At 38.7% G+C, this 26,049-nt stretch overlaps 1 protein-coding gene across 1 annotated transcript; it reads right to left on the reverse strand.

Moving 5' to 3' along the window:
• Positions 1-288: 288 nt before the first annotated feature.
• LOC136996720 (transmembrane protein 164-like) lies at positions 289-26,049 on the reverse strand. The gene is made up of 6 exons (XM_067317555.1): positions 25,258-26,049; positions 17,450-17,499; positions 15,547-15,613; positions 6,270-6,348; positions 890-990; positions 289-495 (listed from the first exon to the last, which is right to left on the reverse strand). The coding sequence occupies exons 1-6, from the start codon at positions 25,720-25,722 to the stop codon at positions 289-291; spliced, it is 969 nt and encodes a 322-aa protein (XP_067173656.1). The 5' UTR covers positions 25,723-26,049.

Consider the following 26,049-nt stretch of genomic DNA (forward strand, 5'->3'; position numbering starts at 1 on the left):
CAGATCCTGGGCCTAATTTTAAAGGGTGGCTTCGCAAGATTCTACTGTAATCTACACAAAATGTATAAAACACGGACCATTTCCAGAATAAGGCCACTAATTTTGCCATTGGCAATTAACAGTGAGAAACAGCAGTTAAAACACTCACTTGATTACAGAGGTGTTTTTGAGGCAATAAACTGTGGGAAGAAGTATAAACACACAGTCCTCTCATCCCTCCTCTTTCTTTTCCAGTATGAGTATAGGTATCTCTGCTTCCTGTATGTACCTATTCCCTGAGGAGAAATTTCAGTCTGTTTTCTTAGTGGGGAATCTAAACAAGCCCACGCTACATTTAAAGATGGGGACGGCACTGTAAAACAGTAGGATTATAAGTTTCCCATGAGTCATAGTCATGACAGTCTGATGTCCAGATGCCCAGATTCGATACCAGCGCCCATAAAAAGGGTCCGAGATGGCTGGGCATAACATGTCGTTCAAATTCACTTCTGTGACCTAGGAAATGGACAACAGATTTATAAATTAGTAACATTTTGTGTTGCGCTGATTCAGACACCTAAAATGGTAATTTTCAAATTACCAGAGTAATCAAAAGTGTTTAGCTGGCAATCCTTTGCTCACCATCAGTAGGCCAGCTTTCAGAAGGAAAGCAGATCTGAAGGCAGTTGTGCATTTAAGAGATGGATTTATACACGTGCATAGCTGATTTATACAAGGTTTTGCCACTACTTGTGAAACATGAGATACAAATGGCCATTAGGATGTGCAATTAAAAGTTTGTATTCAAGTAATTTTATCCATGTGAATCTGAACACTTTGAAAAACTAGTGAGTGTTTTTACTTTGAATGTACCTGCAAACTATCCATGTACTAACGCACATTTACTTACCAATCCCAGAATCTGCAAGATGCTAAAATGATATATGAACATAAGCCCAGTAGACAGAAGAGCCCACCAGAAACTGGAGAGTGGTTCTGGAGTGTCGATGCCTTGAAAAGAAAGGAATACATTAGTATTCAGCTGAATTACTGTGTCCAAACACTCATGGAAAATCCTCTTTTCTCCTCTAGATGTTGGGGTATCTGGTTTTAGCTGATAACCTAGTGACTACTGTTATAGTAATTAATATTTGAGAGCCTTACTTCCTACCTGGAGCATCTGGATCAGTTTCTTCCCTCCTTCTGCTCCAACATTAAAATTTACAGTGTATTAGCTCATTAAGCTTGCCTATTTTCCACCAACACCAGTGATTTTCACCTCATTTACCTAATTTTTCCTTCTAACACAGAAGTACTAAATGTATCTAAAAGCAGGTTGTTAATCGTACTCAGACACCTGCTCGTTATGGGAGCTATGACTTTAGCATGCACAGAACTAACCCAGGTAGTGGCAATTACTGCGCAGTCCTGTACTGGAGTGTGGCTTGATAGCCATTTCCTATTTTATTGTTGGTTGACATCTATTCAAGTAATTTGCACCAATAATGCACAGGAACAGAAAACCTTTATAAAGTAGTCAATCCATTAGTGATAGACCATGCTCTTAAGTGAAAATTGCTGTGGAGATACTCTCAAATATACCCTATAAACAATTTTATGTTCAGTAGATATCACAGATGCTGTAAAGTATTTGTCCCCCTCAAATGAAGCAGCAGGTACCACAGTATTTTGGGCCTCTCCTCCTGAAAATGAGCTTTGGCAATTTAGTGAAAAAAACACAATGTCACATGATCTAGAGTTTACCAAAGAAGTAAGAATACTCTAATAAAAGTACCTTCAGATGCAAGACTATTTTTAGAATTAAATAGTCACACATATAGCGAGAACAGAAACAGCTTACAGAGTTGTCAGTCTTACTAACAGACACGTTAATAAGATGTGGGGAAAATATTACTTTCCTTATGACTTTAATAACCTAGGGACACACACACAAAAAAGATGCACACTGTCATGCTGTTCAGACTCTGTAAAAAGTTGTAGACTTTCAGACAACTATAAAAATACACTGTCATTTTTATCTGCCTTTGCCTGCTCTCTGCCCTGTTAGATATTATCAAATGTTGACACGTATATTCATCACTCAAAGGATGCCTTGTGGCAGAGACGGGCATATTCATATTACCCTTCACTAGCTAGCACATTCAGCAATAACCATAAAGATTCAATAGACTTCAGCATAGGCTGTACAAGCCTACTGGAGACTGAGAATAACTATGCACATGTGTAGGTAGCTATGACTACTCACTACACTAAAGCTGGTATGAGTATGCCTATGTACGGTATCTTATGAAGAAAAAGGCAAATAACTCCTTTTCCCTGCTTCACCACACCACCATTCAGTCATGCATGCTCTCTGTTTTAAAACCACCAGAGGACTGCTTTCTCCATCCTTATTGCCCTTTTACAATCCTTTCCTGCATTTATTTTTCTGTAATTTTGGCTGTCATGCCAGGTAGCTACAGCAAAATCAATGTAATTTAAAGAGAAATTTCTGAAAGTTACGATATCCTTCCCAAAATTACCTACACTTTACATTCTAAAGCAGTAGAGCTATCCATTGTCCACTGAAAATAACATAGCGGCTCCGTTCCTAGTCAGGAAAGAGCAAGAAGTTGGTTGTATACTTGAATGACAGCACACGTATGCACCCCATATATCAATCGCTCTCACTGTGACTTTAATAAACAACAACATTGCTGTAATTTTACCCAAAATACAATTGTATACCATGTGTTAGTAACCAACCTGTGATTTGATGCAGCCATGACAAAGAGGAGCAGGGAAGCTACTTTGAAAGCGTAAGGCAGCTTATAAGAGTTCTTTTCCAGCGGGCGGATGAAGGTCAGAGGAAGTGTCTGAACTACAAGCAAAATCCAAAGTTAAAAGTGAACTTGATATGAATAACGGAGTCCTCTGTAGTTAAAGGCAGAAAATTCAGACTCGTCTAATACTTCTAACATACTTAGCAAGTATGATCTAAGAGCTGGGGGGTATCCTGTTTACAAACCAGTACAGAAAGCTTTACTTAAATAGCAATGATATTAATTAAACTCTGCTACCTGAAAACGTCGGTAAGATGGCAGATACATGATACCACCTGACGTATGGTTTTTCATGATAGATAGTGAGAGAGGAAGCAAGTAGCTTTGGTGTCAGAGCTTAAGCGACCACAGCTCTATTACCAAAGTACCAACTTTAAGTGACCTGGTCAAGCTATACATAAACTTTTGTGCTGCCTCCCCAGCTGTAAAGAAAACGTCATTTGACTTGCAAAGTTTTTAGTGTTGTCTTTGCAGTTTTAGGTGCATTTTTAACCTAGATGCAATATACAAAATAATACTTAAATAAGTTAAGCTATCTAAAACAGCTCCCAGGAACTGGCAGAGTAGTGCTATACCATATTTGTTTTCACATGAACTCACCTGGTTGACATTTACTTATGTTATTTCAGAAGTATTCTATAAAGCCTGAGAACAGATGGTACTAGACTAAAGAGGTAAACATTCAGAAAAGCTAGGGTTCAGAGACCTTGATATTTGGGGGACAACTTAGGGGCCTACATTGTTTCACTAGGCAATGTGTAAAACTCTAAAATAGACAAGTGGTCCTAGCTATGAAACAGGCTTGGAGGAAGAATGCAGTCTTTAAGAGATTAAGTAAATTGCCCAAGATTACAAAGCAGAGCAATGGCATAGTTTGGCTTTGAACCCATGTTTCTCGTATCCAGCTCGAACAATCTAGTCAGAGAATCATGTTTCAGCAGACACTTAGGAGAGCTGTTCAGGTTCTTCCAGCTAAGAATTTTGCACTACTACATCCTCTTTTTTTTCCTTGCAAAATTAAAAAAAAAAATAGTTACTCTCACACTCCACAGACTTCTGATCTCACCAAATAATAGAAAATCCCCCTCGCTTGCTAGACTTCACAATCCTGAAAACAACAGTATGATATTCAGTAGTGTCATTATCCAGACATCGAGGGACAAAAAGGAAACAACGACCTCCACACAGAAACATTTCAGAGCGATCTGGATTCCCACATGTGTTTTGGGATACTAATTTTAAATTCATATCTGGGATATTTTGTGAACATTTCTCATTAGATAAATAATCGCTACAGATTCTACCTCTCTGCAACAGTGCTATTCAACAGATGACTGTTTAACAGGCCAGGGTGATCTACTTTCCTTAGCACACAGTCTGTTAACAACGGCATACAAAAAGGAAAACTGAGATCCAACTGAGAGGTTGTTTGAACGGCCTGCGGTGGGTTTGTCACAAGCTATTTGCTGCTCACATGGGAAATCAATTTCGATATGTAGCGGTGAGCTTCACTATCTCTCTATTCACTACGAATCACAGGCAGTTCTTATACGGTATGTTAAGCACATTCAAAAAAGTTTAATCCGACTGCCAGTCTGGCACTAATCTCATTCTCAGAAACGCTCATGCCCCAGACAGTTGAGACCATTCCAGATCAGGGGCATCCAAGTAGGCTGTATATTTGCTCTTGTGTTGAAATAGCATGGTAATGGATATTTCAGTTTAAACTTTATTATTTCAGTAGCGCTGTTGGGAAGGACTTAATATGGATTCAGGAGATTTGGGTTCATCATCTGCTTCTGCAATAAGAACTCATGTGACCTTGGACAAGTCAAATAGTTAATTCTGTCATCTAGGCAATGGAAGTGTGGCTTTAAAATCTAAAGATCAACAAGGAACAGAGACTACATTTCTTTTATACTTTTTCCCCCATGAAGTCTTGTGCTAGTTCTAGTGTCCTTACTAATTATTTATTTTTATTCAAACTTCTCAAAAAATAGGCTTGTGAAAATCTTTACAGAATTTAACAGAAACTAATACTCTTTTGTATTTCCATCTAAGCATAAGGTAGTAGAAAATTACTCTTCTTTTGATTGCAAGCGGAGATTTATTTTTTTCCCCTGCCCAAAATACAACCAAATCAGTTTACTCTCTCCACAGTGTGGACAACCTGGGTTTGAATTGTGAATTTTGCACACCCATTTTAACAAAGAGGATGCTGGAGACTTAGCTCCCCCTGCAGTCTAATATGTCCGAACCATACAACGACGCTGCTTGACACTGAAGTGACACTGATACAGAGGCCTCTGATTAAGCATAAAGGATATTCCTGGAACTTCAGGTACATCTGTTCACACATCAGATTGCTCCATATGCTGGAGATCTCAAACTGTAAGAAGGATTATCACCTGAACTCTACTGCTAAGGAGTAGCCACATATTAACTCTTATTCCATACCATTGTGGAATGATACCATTTGCTCACAGCACAAATATGTGGCTGGCATATTTCACTAACAAGAGACAAACAGAATGATCTCTGAATTACCGTACTTCACTTTTTCTTTGGATCATTTTTTACTTCACTTCACTCAATAGTCAAGAACAAAAAGAAGGTTACAAACTTATAGTATAGTAAGTGCAAAGGATTATAAGTGGCGGCTGCTGCTGTAAAACACAAGAGATTCACCAGAATGAAACAGGCTGAGTTTGTTCTGAGCATGTGCTAAATTGTATCCCACTGCTTGGCATCACATCCCTAGGTTGTCAATTGAAGCTACTGAACATCCAGACCATGCATTATGAGCTTCTGTTTCCTAAATGAAACAATGCAGCTCTGCTGGACAATGCGGCTGAGGGCACATCAACACTAGAGGGGGACAAAGCATCGCGCTTGAGGAACATGTTCTACATTACCTTCTCAGGGGTGATGATTAGAAAACCCCCTGTCGGCGCAATGGTTTAGGATTCCCACACTTACTGCAACAGTGCAGTAAAGTGAATGCAAGATAGTAATCCTGTTTGAGCAGACAACAAGCAAGCTAGCCTATTTTACTAATGTGCGCCACTACAATTCATTAGAGCTTCAGAATTCCAAGAAATTATCTAACTAGCTGATTAATATTTACCTGGGATCTAATGATAAAAAGAGATCTTTTCAGCTCAGTTTAAGGTGCAGTACTTCCCAAGAAACATCCAAGAAGGCAAAAGTCTTGAAAACAACATAAGCCTTTGGGCAAAAGACCATCTTTTTGTTCCCCTAATTCAGGGCCTGATGCTGTTATCCAGGATGGAACTCCAACATATCACCAGAAGCTATTAAGTAACAACATACAAAAGAGTAATATATACTTTAAGAAAAAGAGCAAAATTTGTGGTAGCCATTAGGCACATCTTGTTCCATTGGGTGGGACGAATTCAACATACAAAGGGCAAAGTGCCAACCTACCTCCTTTCCGCAGCAGATAGATGGGCACAACATAGAGCATCACATGCTGGATGTAGTAAATTTCCATTTCAAATGGGAGCTGAGGAATAAGGAAAACATTTGTAAATATTTTTCATTATTAACACCTGAGTCACAAGGAACCATTTTTAAGAAGGAAAACTGCTCCTCATGCCCCACAAGAATCCCTTCATTTAAGTTCTTCTGTCACCTGTGTATATTAACAAAGTGATGACAGACATTAATGGTCAGTGCTTTGAAAACGCAGCTATCTGTACCCGTCCCATCCTCCTTGCCGCTAACACAATACAGTGCTTCTAGCAGAGAATTCGCAAAATTAGCCAGCAGCACAATAAAGGAGGAATAACATAAGATAACATAAGCTTGCTCTCTTCCTTTTCCTAGTTAGCATAAATTACCAACAACAATGCAAAAAAGCAAAGTAATCAAACACCCCCCCACATGGCAGCAGCCTATTTACAAAAAAAGTTAACTGCTAGCTTGCAAGTGATAGAAGGCTATAAAGCAGATATTTTAAAATCATTGTAATGAAAAATAAGTTATTGCTGGGAGAGCCTGTGCAAAAATTTTCAAAAGACCTGATTTAGCAAACTGCACACATGTGCAAAACTACTGCGCTTCTCTTAAAACCAACAAAATTCAAAATAGACGAATACCAGTCAATCTTCAAGCTGCAGAAGAATGCATATAAACAAGTTACCTGTTAGCAGATGAGCAATACCTGATTTACCACTAACAACTTTTGAGAAATTACTGTTAGACATTTGTCTGTTTAGTTGAATTCATGTTTCCTCTCACAGGAGAGGTCAGACAGACTGTGCTAAAATAATACTGTTCTAAAATTAACCTGAACCAGAGCCCAACTAATTCTAATTCTAGCTCTGTACGAGTTAGAAAAAGTAATACACTATATCTGAAAGTTATTCCCATCTCCTGTAAGTGTTTTTGTCTATATCCATTTGTTACAAAAAAAAAAAAAAAAGGCTCAAACTAGACCATAACACATTTAAAATTGAACAATGGCAGGAAAAATTCAAATTCAAACTTCAGAATCCAAGTTGTTGTTGCAGTTCACTTAAAAGGCTGAAAAGACATACTTTTCTAATATATTTCAGATGTGAAAATTGGACAATACCCTTACTTGAGTCTGAAATCTCACAGGAATAATGCAAAGCCAAATCATTAGCTTTGGCTTAAACGCAGGCTCATTTTAAATGCTAAAATGCTAAAGTGACTCCGGATGCAAGTATTACTATCATGGCTTGTCTGTTCAAAAAAAAAAAACCCACAAAAAAAAAAATCTGCATCAGCAGAAGTCAGAGATGGAAACAGTCCAATTTTCTTCCTAAATAAGTCAATAAAGAGCAGGTAAATACTACAGTGATGTTTTAAAGTCTACAATTTTTTTTAATCCAATTTTGAATGTAAAAGCTGTTAAACCCAACAGCTGGATTCCATTAGTCCTGGCATCCCCCAGCTGAATACTTTAAACACTATCAGTGTCCTGATTGCAAACTCCAACATGTTAGCTTACTCTCCCAAGAGTTGGCTGAAAGGATCTTCCATACAAGCTGTTGGGTTAACTTGCTCCAAGTATTCTGTATCAAAACATAAAACCAACCAAGATAATAGTATGCAAAAGCAAGAACTTCACAGAGATTCTGAAGTTTCTTCAATATTAATCTTCCTTTTGTCTCCTGTATTACCTGTTGAAAGACACCTAGGGCAAAATAAGGAAATCAAACAAGAAGATTTGAAAAGAGGCTAACGCAGCTTTAGTAATGGAAAAAAATCCCTGTACCTCTCCCAGCTGGAATACGCACACTTCAGAAACAATAGCTCCTAATAGAAACAATACAACACGAGGCACTCGGTCCCTGCCAAGGAGCCTTCTCTAGTATCCTGTGGTTTCATAAGGGCTTCTGCACTCGCCGAGTTGTGAGGGTCAGTTACACAAACATCACACTCAGGACACTTCTGAGAACAGAGTAACAGTTATTTTGCCGCAGTAGTGTGGACAGTAACTTTTTGTGTAAAACAAAACTACATTTTTTTGCTGTGAAAGATTGATTGTTCTGAAGCCCGGCTAATTATGCAAGTGCATTTCCTGGTATGGAACTGACAACGCAGACTTCTCTGTACAGCCAGGCACTCAAGCTGTACAGCCAGGCTACAATAAAGAGAAAAGAACAAACACAAAAGATTAACTGTAAAGTGGTACAGAACAACTGACTCATCCGGCTCTAAAGGTCTGGTGTGTAAATTGTTTTATCAATAAACACTCATTCACAGATAGCAGATAGGTATCTTGAATGTGCAACAAGAATCTGCAAGTGGAGACAACACAGAAAGGATCACCCATCAATCCAGGATTTTAAAAACCTCTTCATGAAAACAAATCAGCAGTTTAGAATGTGATCAAGTTTGAGATATCCAAAAATCAAAGCAACACTTATTCACAGAACACAAAGGAGCTCAGAATATTGCCTCCTGAGTTAATTCATCATCAATTCATTTGATGGTATGCAGCTGCAAAGGCCATGAGTATCTAAATCCAGACTCCAACAAACTAAAGTAGACCCTTGCCACAGGCCCCAACAGACGTGTCTTCTCCCATCAGATGCCTTTGGTGGAACACAGCAGCCACTCTCAAGAGCAACAAGGAATTCCCTAGTAACAGACCAATGTCTTGATGGTGTATTTCTTTATCCACACCTGTCCCCACATTCAGAAACACTGAATGTTCATTACCAAGATGGACCACTCTGAAATCTGTATATTAATTTTCAATCTGTTTGCTGACTGTTTGCCCTAAACTCCTCTCTCCCTTGCAGGCTGCTAGCATCACTCTTCCTGCATTTCACCTTGTTTCCCTTCTCAGGGCATTAAAACTAATAAAGGTACAAGACAAAATGACAAATTATCCATTTCTTCTACTAACTCATATTCTAGGCTCTTAACAGTCTAAATGAACACAGAGTACAGGCTGCCCTGTTACTCAAGATAATAGGTTCTCTTCCTTTAAAGGTTCCTACTCGAAGAAAAATCTGTTCATTGTCCAGTCACTGGTTTTAACATTGGTATAAAATCGTGCTATGTTCAAAACACAACCTAATACTGACATACACAATTCTTCAAACAGGCATACCATATCCAGAGTACTATGTTAGCATATTTTGAAATAAACATTCAGACTATTCAGTTTTTACATTTTCTGATGAAATTTTTGTTAGAAGATATATACGGTGTTTTGTTTTTCCAGGAAGAGTTCAGCTCAAAGTAGCCACATCTGCTGCTTGCCCCCACATCAGCCCAGCATGGTGCAGATTCAAAAGTGCCACATTCCCAGGAGACTTGCTAAGGGCTCACTGGAGACGTACCAAGAATAAATAGTGAGCAGGCAGTAAGTTTTCATCCCAGGAACAGGTAAGTTACGTTCAGTGGTCTAGCTAAACTCTTAGCAGCCACTTCTACTGCTTGTGAGACTGCAGAAAAGAGAAACTATGTGATGAAGGATTAGAACTCGCCTCTGAGCAAGAAAAGTCACAGCCATCAACAGCAGTCCTCTGAGCACGTAACGGATGCCCTAACTTAAACCAGCTATTGCCCTAAGGAAACAATTAGGTCTTTCCATTGACTGCACTAAGATTTAGAAAAAGCTCTTCAAAACTATAGGCTTCTGGGCTGAACTCTATTCGAAGTGCTGATATTTAGATGCGAGTTCCTCCCTGCCCTGCAAAGTGTGGCAACTAGTGTAAACCCACTTCAACTCAGCAGTTGGTTTTCAGTGGAATAGGAGGTTGCTACTTTGCTCTATTTTCTGAAAGCAGTACTCCTCCCTCTTTTAATTATTTATTCCTTGGTTTTATATTTGCAACAACAGCTCAAGCACCGTGTTGTGCAAGAACTCTCCCTCCACCATCCCCTACAAAGACTGCAGGATATGACAGAAAAAGGGACAAAAGTCATTCAACTCTGCCCTTTTCTATAGCACACCCAGCAGGAAGGCTAGGTGTCTGCAGGAAACATCAACTGGCATTCTGTACCAGTAGCTTTCCTAGACACAGTCAGTAACCCAGATTCATAACTTATAATTAAGGACTAGTTTCCTAGACAGGGTCAGTAATCCACAAATAAACCACAAGCAGATTTTTTAATTTAACCTGAAAAGCAAACCACAGTATATGGGAAATGGGAGATAGGGGCTGTGTGTGTGTGTGTGTGTGTGTGTGTGTGTGTGTGTGTGTGTGTATATAGCTGTACAATGCAGAAATCATGGGGCAAACAGCTACTAGGCCCATGTAACAGATGTTGGTTACTTCTCAACATACTCAGGATAGCAAATAACTTACTTGGCAGAGGAGAGACAGCTGCCAGAGAAGTTTAGGAGAATGGTCTAAGGACAGACATGGAAGTCTTTAAAAAGAAAAAAAAAATCCAAAACAAAAACACAAGTGGCCTTCAGAAAACAGATTATTTCCAGTCTTGCTAGGACTCATTTCTCAAGCAGACATCCAAACTGGCAAGTAGCCAAGAAGTTGACCAGGGCTCAAGTTACTGTTACACTATTCAGCCAATTTACAGCTCAGGCACCAGTTTGTCCACCTGGCATAGATCAGATAAGGGATTCCCACATACCTGAGTGAGGCAAAAATAAAGATATGCTAATGTTGGCATTAATGTCAACAGCAAAGCCACTTAAAATAAGTGAGTAACAGGGCTGTAGCTAAGTATCAGGCACCCATCCGTGTGACATCTGTGCTAAGGTCTCAACCAGTTTCCCCAGATTTTATTTGCAACAATTCCTTTTCTGATATTTTAGGGGCAGCTTGTTGCATTCAGATTTCCTGCCATACACCTGCTTGTCTGTAACTGATACAAATACATATTGACGAGTGTCATCCCCCCCACCCAAAAAACCCTAATCTCAATTTCAAGTAGGCATCTGCCATCGTCTACACAATCCAGTCAGTAGAGAGAATTATAATATAATCCCTTAAGGTAGCATTAATTGATCAGTTCTATCCAGTTTTATCTAGTTCTCATTTTCAATTAATCCTATGAGGGTGGGCATATATACACAGAGGGAGAGAATCAGAATCTGCATCTGCTACCAAAGGGAAGTGTTAGCATGCACAAGCACAGTCATGAGATTTATAAAGAGAATCTGTTTGTGCTGAAGATTAGTAGAGTTAAGACATGGTGGAACACAGGACTAGGAATAACACCTTGCTACAGGGATGGAGGGGATCAGAAACATAACAAAACAAGAACAACAACTATATTTTTACCAGTATACAAATGCCAGAAAATCCAGCTAGGGCAAACCCCCAGGATTCCAACTCATGACATACCCAAACGCTGCTAACTTGAGAGGGAATTTTTTTCTTGGCCTGTCACTACAGAGGATGAAGCTGACCAAGAAGGTTAGGAAAATGCAGTTGTTCAATGCACTGCTGAGCTCAACAGTATGCGTTTATTTTAACTTTTATTAGTGTTTTCCTTATTTGACCAGTGCTAGATTTGATGTTTATTGTATCTCATAAAAAGGCATCCCAGTCTCCTGGTCACTCAATCTGATCGTACAAACCAGCTTACATGTAATGACTCTAGGGACACAATCAGGCATCTGTAGAACTGAGTCCAAGATAGAAGATGTCAGTTTGGTACAATCTCTCAAGGTGATGGGAAGCAACAGTCTCCTGTTTCCTTGATCTCACTGATCTCAGAACTCTCTCCCACCTACCTGCCCAGAAGCATGATCTCCCTCCCCCACTTTTAAATGAGTAGTTGGGTCAGGTGTCCAGCTTCTCATGCTCTTACTTTCTGCCAGACACTATCTATTACAACTCTTTACAGATGTAACTAGCTATACAAAGTTTTTATATCAACCATGTATACAGTAAAATATATGTCTTAAAATATCACAAAACTGAAATAAAAAGTTGAGGCATAAAATGATGACCATTCCTGACTGAGTCAAAAGCTTTTCAGGAAGGCATTACAAATCAGAGCAGAGGAGCAGAGAGCATGGACAAATTTATTGCACTTTTTTTTGAACTTCCGACTAAGTGTTAAGAGTTATTCAGTGCTTTCAGGAAAATGTCATTGTAGACAATTGCAATGACAGTTATAGAGCAGAATGCGTGTCTACCAAGAGATAATTTGGGCCAAAGCTGCAGTGCTATAAAACATCACCCATATTATCTTGTGCCAGAAGACACACAGAAAAGAGACCGGCCTAGCAAGCAGCTGTTAAGCCAAAAATATCTTAGAGCTGTATTTATTCCAAAAATATTTTCTCTTGGACATAGTCCTTTGGCTCCTCTACCTCTAGTTAAGGGCAGAATTTTATATAAGTAGTCTGTATTTTTCCTGTTCAGTCACTACTGCCCAAATATAAATGAGATCTACCATAATATCAGAGAAAATACAAGCTAATGATTTATTAAAACATTTCAACATTAGTATTTTAACCTTAAAAGGTTACTCCTAAAAATCCGATAGAAATCAGAAAGCTACCTAATTTGAAATATGAAATGAGAAGTATTCAATTATCAAGAAATCATATTTGAATTTTTCATTTAATGCCCTTTCTATTCAGCAGTAACTAGTTTTAGTAAAAACAATTGCAAACTGAAAATAAGCATTTCTAGTATGAAAAAGAATATGTGTAGTTACCAGATTAGGAAGGACAACCTAAATCTTGAAGAAACTCTAGGCTTACGCTACTGAATACACTGAAATCTGAGAATGATGATCAAGCCTTCTGTGCATGTGTGTCTTATGCTGTATGGAAGATTATTTCTAACGTGCAAAAGCCTACAGATGAATGCCATTAATATCCTTTCTCTGGTAACTAAACCCTGTCTCAGTGCAAAGTTTCATAGTCTTAAAGAAGGGAAGGAAGAGACCATGTACAAATCCATAATAAAATCTTCAGTTTTCAGGTCTCCTAGCTACCAGTGTGGCCAATCAACATATCATCCATAAAATTCAATATGGAAGCAGACTTTTATACTTAATCCTACTAAGACTGTCAAGATTTGCAAATGGACAACCACTTGTAAGATCTGCAATGGCAACTTCAGACTCCAGTAATATAGATAAGTAATAATCTTGCTAATAATATAATTAATTCATATGCTATACAGATACAGATATGAACATTTTATCCAGACACCATATATATGTAAGCAGGTAAAGTTAAGAGTGAACACTATCTTAGAAGAAACATTTAAATAACTGCAACAAAAAAAATTCTTGCAAAGAAGTCAAAGGTATCTTTACTTGAAAAAAAATGAGCAAGCATGTGTACATACATACATACGTACCCATATGTGCATGCATAACAGCTCTTAAAAATAATCCTTAGAAATATTTTATCTGGCTCAGATTCAGGACAACTTCTCTTAGCATTAATTCTTGATAGGTTTGAGTATTACTAAGGACACCAACAGGCTAATTTTTCTTCCAGAAGACAGGAATTTTGTGGCAGTTTTGAAAACTTGGAGGAAGAAACCCTGCTGTGCCTAATTTGGGGGGAGAGCAGGTGACAGACACCAACAACACTGGGCATTTTCCAGGCCTGAGGAATCTCCCATACTCACGTGTACCCATTTCTAGTTGTTTTAGTCTCCCACTACAGCATTTTAACCATGGGCCACATGCTTTCCTTGAAGCTGCTTTCAAAGCCATCATGTTCACTGTCAGTTTAAAGATCAAGGTGGAACCGACAAAGAACTTTGTTCCACACTTCCACTCTCCACGTTATTAACTCTCCACATGGATTTATAAGCACAATCACAAAAAATTCCAAGACTAGTATTTTGGATCCATTCTAGTGACCTGTACCAGGAATTTACAGGCTGGTAAAGTGGACTGTGAATTTTCCTAAAACCAAATATATTTACTTAGCATTCACTTTGATCGTAGGAGGGCTGTTATGTGACTTCACTCAGGAAAAAAGCTTATTGATTGAGGTAAATAACTTGAAGCAAAAAATCTAATTCAAACTATAATCTGTAGGACTAATAGCTCCCACCAGGCTGAAATAAAGACCATATCTATAGCACATTCCAAGGCTTAAATGATGCTGACAGGCATACATCTACTAACAATCTAGCCTGCTTCAGTACCAATAATATCAAAACTTTGGCAGCAGAGATTTCAGCACCAACTATACAACTCGAACCCTGAATATGCCCTTGTATTAGCAGCCTACACAAACTGCATTGCCACATCTTCACTGGTCTTGCTTGCCAAAGTTTCCTAGATTAAACCTACCCTGGTTACGATACGATGCCACGGCTACATTCCTGAATGCACTGCTGCCACCCTACAAAAGAGCTTAGACTTTTGAATTAACCTAATCATGTGAAAGATATAAACTACTTTTTTTCATTAACTTTTTTTCCCCCATAATCAATTTACCCTGTAAAACACAAGCACAAAAGGTAGGGCAGTGTAGCAACCGACCTCCAAAAGAAGTCACGCTCGACAGCTCCATCTCACAACTTAGCCATTCTACAGTCTAACCTTCTTTTTACACTTAAATTTTATTTATAGTTTTACATGCACCTGCTTGAAAAGAAACTAGTTCTTCAGTTTCAAGCATTCAATACCGTTGTCTCAAACACCGTCAAAATACTTACAAAGAAAAAACTGCATTTCAGAAAGCAGTTTGTTTGCTCCAGCAATGTAGAAGAAACACCTTTTAGATAGCTTTACAAAAAGGACTGGGATGAAGAAAGGCAGCTACTTGCAAGTGTTAGTAATCTGACTACCATATTCAAAGTGGCAAGTTCTTCATAGTAAAAGAAGCAACTCAGTGATAATCTAGTACTTCAGAAAGATCGTAGCAAAAGAGCTAACTTACCTGCTTTGAGTGAAACACTCTCATCCCATCGTTTTCTCAGTGTCTTAGATATCTCTTCAATACACAAATCCAGCAGGTATTTATAGATCACTCAGATTCATTATGCAAACAGTATGTATCCTGCTGAATTTAATTAAGAGGGAGGAAATATTTGCAGAAACAAAGATATGGGAATAAAGAAGTTTTCCATGGCCAGTGAATTTACATGCAGCAAGAAATTTTAACTGTCAGAACTTGCTTAGTATTTTAGAAGTATACCTCCTAAACCAAATCTGTGTCATTTAGCCACCTCTAAAGACAGCTCAAGCAAGGGTCAAGCACGTTTCTAGAGAAAGCGTTGTAGAAACACACACAAGAGAAGGAAAGGTATAGTACACTCACCAGACGCGTGTTAACAACAGGAAACAGCAATGCCAAGAGGGCCCCATTTAACATATGCATCTGTAACCTTAGAAGAGAGATGAGACATTATTTTCACAGATTGGAAATGAAATGCAAATTTTTTTATGTAGTATGTCATATGTATATGTTATGTATAGTTATGTAGTATTTTATGTAGTATGTCTTTCATAAACGGTAGCAAGAGATTTGAGAAAATTCTGCTGGCTTGAATTTGAATAAAGCCACTGTTAACTGCAATAACCAGGATAAAAACTCTCTTTAAATAAACATTTAAATAATTTCCTGAAGTAGGACTGCTTTCTAGAATGAACTTTGGATTCCTAGAAGGTTTGGACTGCCTGTTCATATTAATCCTGTTCATGGTCCAGGCTGCTAAATGGTTGAAATTGTGCTGTTCATTTTGCTTTCAGAGCTTAAAATAGATATTTGATGAAGTTTTTACTTCCATCCAACTCCATAAACGTACGTGACATCAAACTAAAGCTTCAGGAATTTGGAAGAAGTCTGATTTTTGAGTCACTTAAATAAAAGAAGAATTATATTTGTCAAGATGCAACAGTGAATCCCAAGAGAAGAATAGGGAAAGAAAGTAGTATTTAACTTACAGTGCTGTATTTCGTACAGCTTTCAGTCCTCTCTCCCTGAACCACTGTTGCATCAGGTGCACACAGAAGTAAGGTCAGAACTGTTTAAGTTTACTTTATATAAGAGAGAAAGTAAGGCATAAAATTCATTATACAACCACTGCCTGTCATAAACTCTATTAAAAATTACAAAGTTTGTAAGTAACTTGAGGGGGGGGGGGAAGAAAAGAAAAAAGGTATTACAATTCCAAAACAGTTCTTCAAATGTCATTTATATGTCAGGACCTCAGAAAACAGAAAGGCTCATTCTGAAGAAGAACAAATACTGCAGCCTCTGCCCTGCAACCAGTCCTTTGCAAATGCATAGTAACTCCAGGATTTCCTAGACACCAGACTTACTTTGCACGCTCTCTGAGATGAAGAGGCACTAGTACTGTATCTCTGTATTCAGCCTACTCCCTGCCCAAATAAGGAGCAGCAGGGAAAAGTTGCAGCCAGACAGTAGCACCTCCAAAACAATTCATGAGGCATGCCCCCAGCATCATATTTTCCAGGCACTGCCTAGACCAAGACAAGAAAGAGACGAGTGAACTGTCATGGTGGCAACTACAGCCATTCCTGATTATCATTCTGTCTGGGAAGTCCCATGACCCTCCCCACAACATGACTAGTGGTACCCCTATCACGCAATGCACGTGAGAGAGCGCCTTTGAGAACAAGAACTCTAAGACCCTATAGGCACAAACCTGTTAAAAGTATGGGCTGTTTACTGGACTCTACTGCACTAGTCCATTAGACCACTTCCTAAAATTAGTAACGATAAGCAATATTATAGAAAAGATTGCACACATTTGAGAAATAGCCAAATCAGTAAGAATTTGCTTTAACTATTTAACTTATCTCCACATTTTAAAAAATAGACCCATACTGTACATATGGCCTTCCATGAAGATCAGCTACTAGTTTTCAGTGAAGATAATCAGAAAGTACAAGGCACATGACATAAATTAAACAAGCCCATAGGTTAATCTGCAGAAGGACACCTGTGCTCTCATCAACTAATGGATGTTGTTAGTGAGACCAAAGCCACCACCAGTACAAAAGAAACAAGGGTAAGTGGACTCAGCACCCACAATTGAAGCCATGATCCTTTTCAAGGTCTCATCTTTCAGTCCAACCAGTATGTCTTTCTAACTAAGGGCTGGATGCATATCTTAATATTTTATGACTTAAGCCATGATCAACTTCTAAAGCACATCATGCAAGCAGACAGAAATGTAGCAAGGACAAGGCATTACCTGAGAAGAATCATTGCAACCCGGCACGGAGGACAGGCAAGAAGAAAAATCTGAAACATTAGGAAAAAAAAAAAAAGAAAGAAATTAATGATACAATCTTATTTAAACTCTATTTTGTACATCTTTCTTCCCCAGTTTTGTATGTCACAGATCATTTCTAACTAGAAGGACTGTTTTACAGCAGAGCTGCAAAAGACTAAAAATCATGAACAAATTAAAAGGTCTAACATTACCTACATATACAAGGATTTAAGCAGTATGAGCAGCATCTAGGATTCAGCTTCTGCCAGTTCCTAAGAAGCAAGTCAAACTCTAGTCCATTTGAAATTCTGTCATTATTAAATATATATATATATATATATATTTAGATATAGATATATCTAACTCTCTCTCAGGGCTTTTTGTAAAGCAGATTACAGTATTACCAATCACTTAGATCTTCAAGAGCTGGGTCCTGCACTGCTGAGGCAAAGGAGAGCTTTGTCATCATAAATGCTTGGTATTCAGCACAGCAGGGACCTTATCATGACCGGAGGATATCTCAGTATCCGTTCTATGGATAACCTTAGTAGTCATCTTTAAATACGCCTGTTGCCTTATTTCCATAGAGTATTTTTGAAGTACTGTTTAAATTTCACCAGTAATTAACTAGCTATTTCCTAAGATGAAAAGTAACATAATGCAGTGTGAGCAGCATATATCTGTTTCTTTTTATAGGCCAGACTCCTGTCATAAATACAACCTGGTTTAAATCTTTATGTAATAAAATATTGTTGATTAGCAACAGTCTCCCATCCAACTTTCAAGGATAACCGTCATCCTTTGATACTGTTGTCCAAACCTCTCACAGCAACTTAAAACACTTCATATCAGCAAGTTTTACTCAGAATACAAAAAAAAAAATGTGCAAGTGTTCAGTGCTAAATCCTCCCCCCCCTCCCCCCACCATTTTTCTTTAATATTGCCCACTACTGGGAGGAAGGGGTGGGGGGGGAAAATCCTGCCTAGTTTAGTCTGCTCTGTGAGAGAAAGTATTTCAGTGAAAAATGGATCATGCTTTTTTCTTTGTTTCTAAAAGAAGTGCACAATAGATTATTTCATTGTCAAGCTACTAGTCAAATCATTAAATCCCTTCAAGTGAGAATATCTGAAGAACATATCTGCTTTGGGGACAAGTTGGATAAATTCAACAAACATATTTCTTTGAAGTGCTACAGGGCCTACCTGGCCAGGTAACTGATAGATGTTCAAATTAATTACTATCAGGTCATGTACTTGCTACAGCAACAATAGAAAGGTTGAAGCCTGGATCATTCTATTCAGCCCTTGTGTCTAAAAGGGCCTGTTATTACCATATGAATAAATGTGCACATTTCAAATATTTTATTTCCAGTGCAGGTTCCTAATATACAGCCATTTATTTCTCTAATCAACTTGTATGTTTTAATTCAAGTCCATCAGTCTCAATAACAGTTTAGAATGTACACACACTCACAGGAAAAAAAAAATCTTTTTCCTTAGTCGTACAGAACTCTACAGTCTTCTATTTAAAAAGCAAGGCATTTCAACTCATCAAGGAAGGTTAAAGAGTAAGCGAACACAATGGATGCATGATGACAATCTGCTAGTTGAGGCTTTCTTTGCAAAGGCAAAAAAAAAAAAAGTATATACCACAAAATCTTATGTGAGGTCTATATATCACCTTACACATTAAGGCCCATATGGCTTCTGGGAAAAGTGTCCAACGCTTACTAATTACATTTCATTATTCCATCATTTGATATTTTTGCAACAGACTGTCTACTAACTAGACTAAAGTTCCTTCAGCTGTGGAGTATATCCCTTCTGTGGTGGACCATAAAATTTTCCCTTCTGTGGGGACCATAAAAGTTTTCTGCAGGTCTTTTATAATACCTAGTTCTTCCCATGCTCTTTGTATATATTAGTCAAACTTTTTAAACATTCCATGAGATAAGGCACTTAGAGTCCTACTAGTTTATTTGAAGCTTTAAATTCAGGTATCTTATGATTTCCTTACATTCATAAGTATGACAGAAGAGAGGTGTTACATTAGAAGCATTGTTCATACTTAAATGAAGAAAATTCTACTCCTCCAGTACATATTTTATTTTTTCTTTTTATCTCCTACATCTTAAAAAATATATATATTTTTTTCTCTGTGTACACAAAATAATCAAAACAGAAATGTGTCTTAATCACACCAGTCATTTATTTTTCTGACTGCAGAGCACTCCAATTACTGAACAGCAGAGGAAAAACTAGAGTACAACTCTATGTACCAGCTGAATCTTAATGTACCAGCTGAATCTCACCATTGTGGTGAAACAATAGCAAGTATTTAAAAAGTATGGTCGTAATAGTTACAAAGATTGAGACGAACACATCAACCTAATCAAAAATACTTTACTGCCTCAGAGACAGGCAAAAAAGAGAAAAGGATTCACAGCTGCTCATTTTCAGGTCAGCTCTACAGCAACACACACAGTTTCAGGATTTGTGATGGCAAAAGAAATATTTACTATTTTGAGCATGCAAGTCCCTCTGTTATGAGGGATCTTTCAGAAAAATGTGTTTGACTTCCATTTTTGGAAAGGATAGCAGGGAATTTAACTAGAATGTTTATGTTAAAACTTAAAGACAGTGGAATAGATCGTCAAATGTTTCAGCTTTAGCAATTTAATATCAAGCACTCTCTCTCTAAATACCTACTTTCCATGATAAATAAACCTCACCACCTCTTAAAAGGAACGCTTTACAGACCCCTTGTATCAGATTTACAAAAGATTATTTCACAGAGTACATTTAAACATTAGAGAGCATTATCATTCAGCTCACATAGTAATTAGCAGCCTGAAAATATCTCGTTCACAGCAGACACTCATAAGCTCTAACATATTGAGTGTTCACATACTCATCCCGTAATAATATTACGTTTCACTTTCATACTGGAAACACCATCCTTAGCCTTTAGGTAGAAAACAGCCAAGTCTTATAAACTGAACAATATCATATTAAGTTAGTGACATGGCTGTGAAGAGTACCCAGCTTCTGTTTTCCTGGTGAAACTCTGAAGGTTTTACTTGCTCAGACTAGCAGAGACAATAGCCCCCATCCTAGCTGATACGTTGCAGACACAAGACAACATCTATTTTAAAGTACACTGAAGGAGGCTCTTCCACACACGTTTTTATCTGATCATCATTGCATACATTCAAGGCAGAATAGCTAAATTTTCAATTTAGAAAAAAGCTAAAGAAACAACCTCAATATCCCTCCTCATTTTGCCAGATGTGTTACCCATTACATTTTCGCATGTTACAAAGGAAAAGAAGGACAAAAGAATTAACTGGAAGCCCAAAATGTACAAAGTAACATTTTAGAGAGGAAAAATAAGCTATAAAACATCCATTGTTTGACATGCTGAATTCTGGGCACAGTTCTAGTCATTCCCTTCCCTCTCACTTCTATACACACACCACTGAAAATACAGCAGATTTGGGAAAGGGTTACAGAAGTCAACAAGAACGATCAAAATATATTGAATAGCTTCTATACATGGATCAACTTAACACATCAAGAATCTTCAACCTGAAAAAGATTTTGGGTGATGGGAGTGAGAGAAAGAGAAGATACAAAATCGTGTGTGGTCTTAGGACTTGTTATCCGCGCGTTTCCTTAATGCGGGCACAGCACTGCGAGTCAGGATGCTTGAGAGACAGAAAGCAGCGTTTCAATCTTTCACCAGCACAGGATCAGGAGATTCTGAGATTCTTTTCAAGTAATAAACTACAAAGAAATTCAAAACACTGGTAAATCTGCAAACTGAAGTTCACTTCAAGCCTGAGGACCCAGAATAAAACAGAAGTCAGAAAGCCAGTCAAATTCCTAGTTGCTCTGCAAGGCCATAAATATCGTCCATCCCCATGGGAAATATTTCTGGCATGAAGAACTGCACGACCAGCACTCCCTCTGCACAAGCCCAAATACAAAGGTCACACCAGAACACATGATGGGTTAGCAGGGCTGTTATAAGTTGTAGACTGTAAGGAAGAGGCAGATTGCACTGCCTAACTATTCGTCTACTGAGAGGAGACCTGAAAGAGACTAAACTCATGGTTGCATTGAACCAACCCAAGAATCAGCCTATTCTACATTCCATTTCTTGAGCCATGCACCAAGAAAGAGGAGAAAGCTCCAAGTGATAGCTGTAGGTCTGGGACACACTGCAAAGAAGGAAAAGGATATTTTCCCCCCTGCACTAATATGCTTAAAAATTTTCTAGAGTGAACATGTACGTGATCCAGTCGCTCAGTATTTGATGGAGTTTCCAAGAAATACCATGTCTGCGTTCCTTAAACATCAGAGATCATTATTTTCTTAAATCTAATTTATTAGTCATCTGCATTACTGTGGTAGGTAGTAGAGCCTGTACGTAAAAGGACTATTCTGAAGACCATATCAAGATAATATTGCATGAGTTCATTCAGGAAAACTCCTGTAATCACAAACAGGATCACGTGAGAGACTACAGAGCTGCACAGGGATCAAAAGACAGAAACATCATGACCTAGAGCAAAACGTTTCTTCCTTTGGACTTAGATGCACTGTTCTCTCTACGAAGTAAACAGAACAAAGTCTATAAGGATTCACACCACTGTTAAGTGAGGTCAATGGAACATTTCTTTCCCTTGTGTATCAATCCTCTCCTCCCATGCAAAAAGCACAGAGAGATGAAAGGCAGTCTTCACTATTCCTATGGTAATGTATGAGAGGAGGCATTCTGTAGGACTTCAAAATTACTTTCAACTCTTCATTTGTCAACTAATCCAAAAGGAATATTTTGCAAAGTATGCCTTCCCTACCTTTAATTTCCTGGCAGCATTGACAAGATAGCGATATGTAGCTATCACAAAGTATTACATTTGCCCTCCACAAATTCCTGTTAAGTTCCTTCCCTTTTAATCACTGGAAGCAAGCATAACCACTCAAAGGAAATAAGGAACTGGGAAAAACAGGTATTTTCTTTTATAAATTCATTTTTAGAAGTCAGAATTTACAAAAAAATTACTCCTTGACATTGCAATAATATCTCTAGGTAGAAGTCAAAAATAACATTCATGGAAAAAAGGCTAGATATCCACTGAAATAAAGTGGTATCTTGCAGCAGGTTTAGGGGCTTTGATTGATTCTATCAGTTTTCCTAGGGGCAAAAATATTAAAATGCATCCACATCTCAGAAGTGTGAAAAAAAATCTAATATTGGAACAAACACCTAAAATTCACAGAAGACTGCAACTTTATGAAACCACAATGAACTATGTTAACATTAACCTGACAGCTCACTTAATACGAACTAATTTTCTAATCTGCATGCACTATGGTAACCCCTAATAGTATTTTCACTTCTTGCACTTTAAAGCATTACTTATGCTGCAATTATCAGATCAATTTTGAGATATCAGAGGTTTCCATTATTTGATTTTTCCAGTTCATACAGAAATAATTTTATTCAAACAATCTTTCACAGTTTGCAAATCTAGACTTCAGCAATGCGCAAGCGCGCCAGTATGAGTTGGAAAGAGGTGAAGAACACAGTCAGACACACCTAGTTTTCTATTTTCCATTTAACTGTATTGCCAGATTGGACATGGTAAGAAAGGAAAGGAATTGGGGGGCGGGGGGGGAGGTTATTTGTTTGTTTGTTTGTTTTTTAATCCAGCGGTGCCTCTTTAGTACATTTGCTATGAATCACTTTTGGTGGAGGGGGAAAAAAAAGGCCATGATGCAAGCAGATTTCCCTAAATCAGCATTATTACAACCCCAGCATACTCAGATGTTGAGAGAAACTCAAACTTCAAGATGTAAATGTCCCAATATGTTGCTGGGCTACTACCTAGAGTAGCTAAAATTTACTACTTTATTTCTGCAGCTCTTGCATAACTTATGTTTTCCATGTTATGGAAACTATTAGGCTCGCTGGCCTCCATAACAGGGTCCGACCCTAGGTTCCTGCTGAGGCAGAAGTTCGAAGTCAGACTGGAGAGAAATAAAATTTAGTGATACACGTGCGGTAATTACAGCTCGAGCTGGGGGCCTCTGAAGAGGGACCCCGAACAAAGAAATCTCTGGGCAATTATACCCTTACAATCTAAATTCCCCACCCCTTAAGAGATAGTTTGGACCAATAGTAATAGTTAGGTCTGGGTTCTTCCCCTTCTTCCTTGGGCCCCTTCATTGTCTCTAGGCAGGCTGTTTCTTTTCTTATCTTCAAGGTTGGCTACTCCTGCTGTCCATGTAACTTCTTTATCCCTCCAGCTTGAACCGGCTCTGGGGCCCCCTTTTACTTATCTAGGTAAAAATTCACAGCCCGAGGCCTAAGGCTTCAGCAAATTTAGCTACTAATGCTAAGCAAGTTATGCTAAGCAATTAATTCTAGACAGCTTCAGTCCAATATTCTCTAACATCCACTTCATTACCAATACTGACTAATTGATTGCACAGCTCTTGTTACCACTTTATGGGCAGCAAGCGTCCTATAGTCCTATGAGCTAACGTTGCATCACTGCTAAGGAATTTACATACCCTACTAATTAAGTTCTGGAACAGCAAGTTAATCGCTGTAAATGTCTTGAATATTTCTGTAAGGAGCTTGGTTTTCCCCTCTTAAAAGGATACCCGTCTTCCTTAGACCTCTGGTACAACAAGAAAAAATGTTACCGTTCCTTTTTCAGGAAATACTCTCCAGGAGTGAAAGTAAGAACTGGCTTGATCTGATATAGCCTAGATCAGTTGCCTCAGATCCTTTGCCTTCTGCAAAGGGAGACTGAGAGTAAGAACTACATTGGTTTGATTTTTATTTGTTATTGCTATTAGACAGATGTTTTTATTATGGCAGCTTTTATGAAAGTCTTTTTGACATTCTTTTATTAATTTTTGAGCTTAAATTTTGTAAATTGTCCAGTGTTGAGGCTAGAGCAGTAGAGAAATTAAATAGAATAATAAAGGAGTTTGGGAGATGTCAAAAATAATTAGTCTCAGTGAAGGTGACTTCTAGATACATGTACAGGACTATTGGAAAATATAGCTCGTATCACAGATATCACAGTTCAATAATTGTTTATGAGTATTTCCATTATTCCAACAGCTACACAAACTGTATATTAAAGTGCATCTGCAAGCTAGACACAAGTCATTAAGTTACACAGTGTATCCACAGGTACTCAGCCAGCCCGGTTATTTCATCCCACAGACAAATGTGACACAGGTAACACTGATTTCCTTACCATTCGGCTTTTAAAATTAGAAAGTCAAAATCAAAATTCTGCACAAGCAGTAATTCATTTCTTCAACAACTTCACAAAACACATTTGCATCCCTGAAAAAAGCTTACCTGAAAAACTTACCTGTGAACTACATAGGTCCTTTAGCAATAGCCTGCTTTCATTAAGTTTGGTGAATTGGTAAATTGGTAAATTTTACCACTACTGTCACTGGAAACAGCATTTTCTATTTTTGAAGCAATAATCAGGTAAAGGTAACTAATGAGAGTTTTTATCTTTTGCCTTTCCAAGCAGGAAGTCTGACATTAGTATTTTCATTTGACTTTTGTTTCTTCAGAGATTTCAGTTCAGCCAGTTAAAAACTAAATCAGTATTAAAATGTTTATATCAATTCTTGACATTTGTACCCTTGCTATGCACTTTTGGTCCACAACTAACTACATAAAAATACTGCTTTGCAAGTATAAAGCTAAAGCAAACTTCCTGGTAATCACACATGGGCCTTACCTGCATCATAGTGACCACGTGACATGGATTCAGCAGGTAAATGACAGTCTTGGTAGCAAACCTGAACCCCACCTCCAGCCCAAAGACAAGACAGAGAGCCACCAGTAGCAGGCTTTTGCCCAAGCTCTCCTGCTTAGCCTGGGGCTGCTGTAGCAGATGACCCTCCAGCTCCCTGAAATGCAGCTGCCTCAGCTTCCACAAGGACAGAAGGATCTCCACAAAACCCACACTGAGGAAGACCAAGCTCTCCAGCAGACGCTGCTGCCCGGAGAGAAAGGCAGCACACTCTGGCCCTCCATTGCCAGCAAAGTTGGGGTCCACCCCCCCGTACAGCCAGCCCGGGAGGTTACGGAGGCTGTAACGGGACATGGTGGGATAGCGCCTCTTCTCCTCCCCGTCACTATCTGGCAACAGGTAGGAGCAAGATGGAATCAAAGCCAAAATGCTGTCGGGCTGACGAAACATGAAAGGTAAGGACGTCCCCTCTGTAAACTCCTTCCCTCCCGAGCTTCAGAAGCCAGCAGCCCAGCTCAGAGCAGGGCTAAATTTGGGGGTTTCCTCTTGACGCCAGGACGGTAACTGCAAGCAACAGCCTGCAAGGGGAGAGGAGTTACAGATGAAGGGGGTCACTGAACGGCGCCGCCAGCCCCTCGCCCCCAGACCCATTACCCTCCCACCCCCGCTAACGCCCCTCGCTCTCCCCCGCCTGAACGTTACAGGACTGCCCTTCTCCCCGGCCGGCACCACCACGCGCCCCGCCCCGCGGCCGCCTCTCTCCCCTTACCCGGCCCC

This window comes from Apteryx mantelli, unplaced genomic scaffold (genome assembly GCF_036417845.1).
Source record: "Apteryx mantelli isolate bAptMan1 unplaced genomic scaffold, bAptMan1.hap1 HAP1_SCAFFOLD_72, whole genome shotgun sequence".
Classification (NCBI taxonomy): domain Eukaryota; kingdom Metazoa; phylum Chordata; class Aves; order Apterygiformes; family Apterygidae; genus Apteryx; species Apteryx mantelli.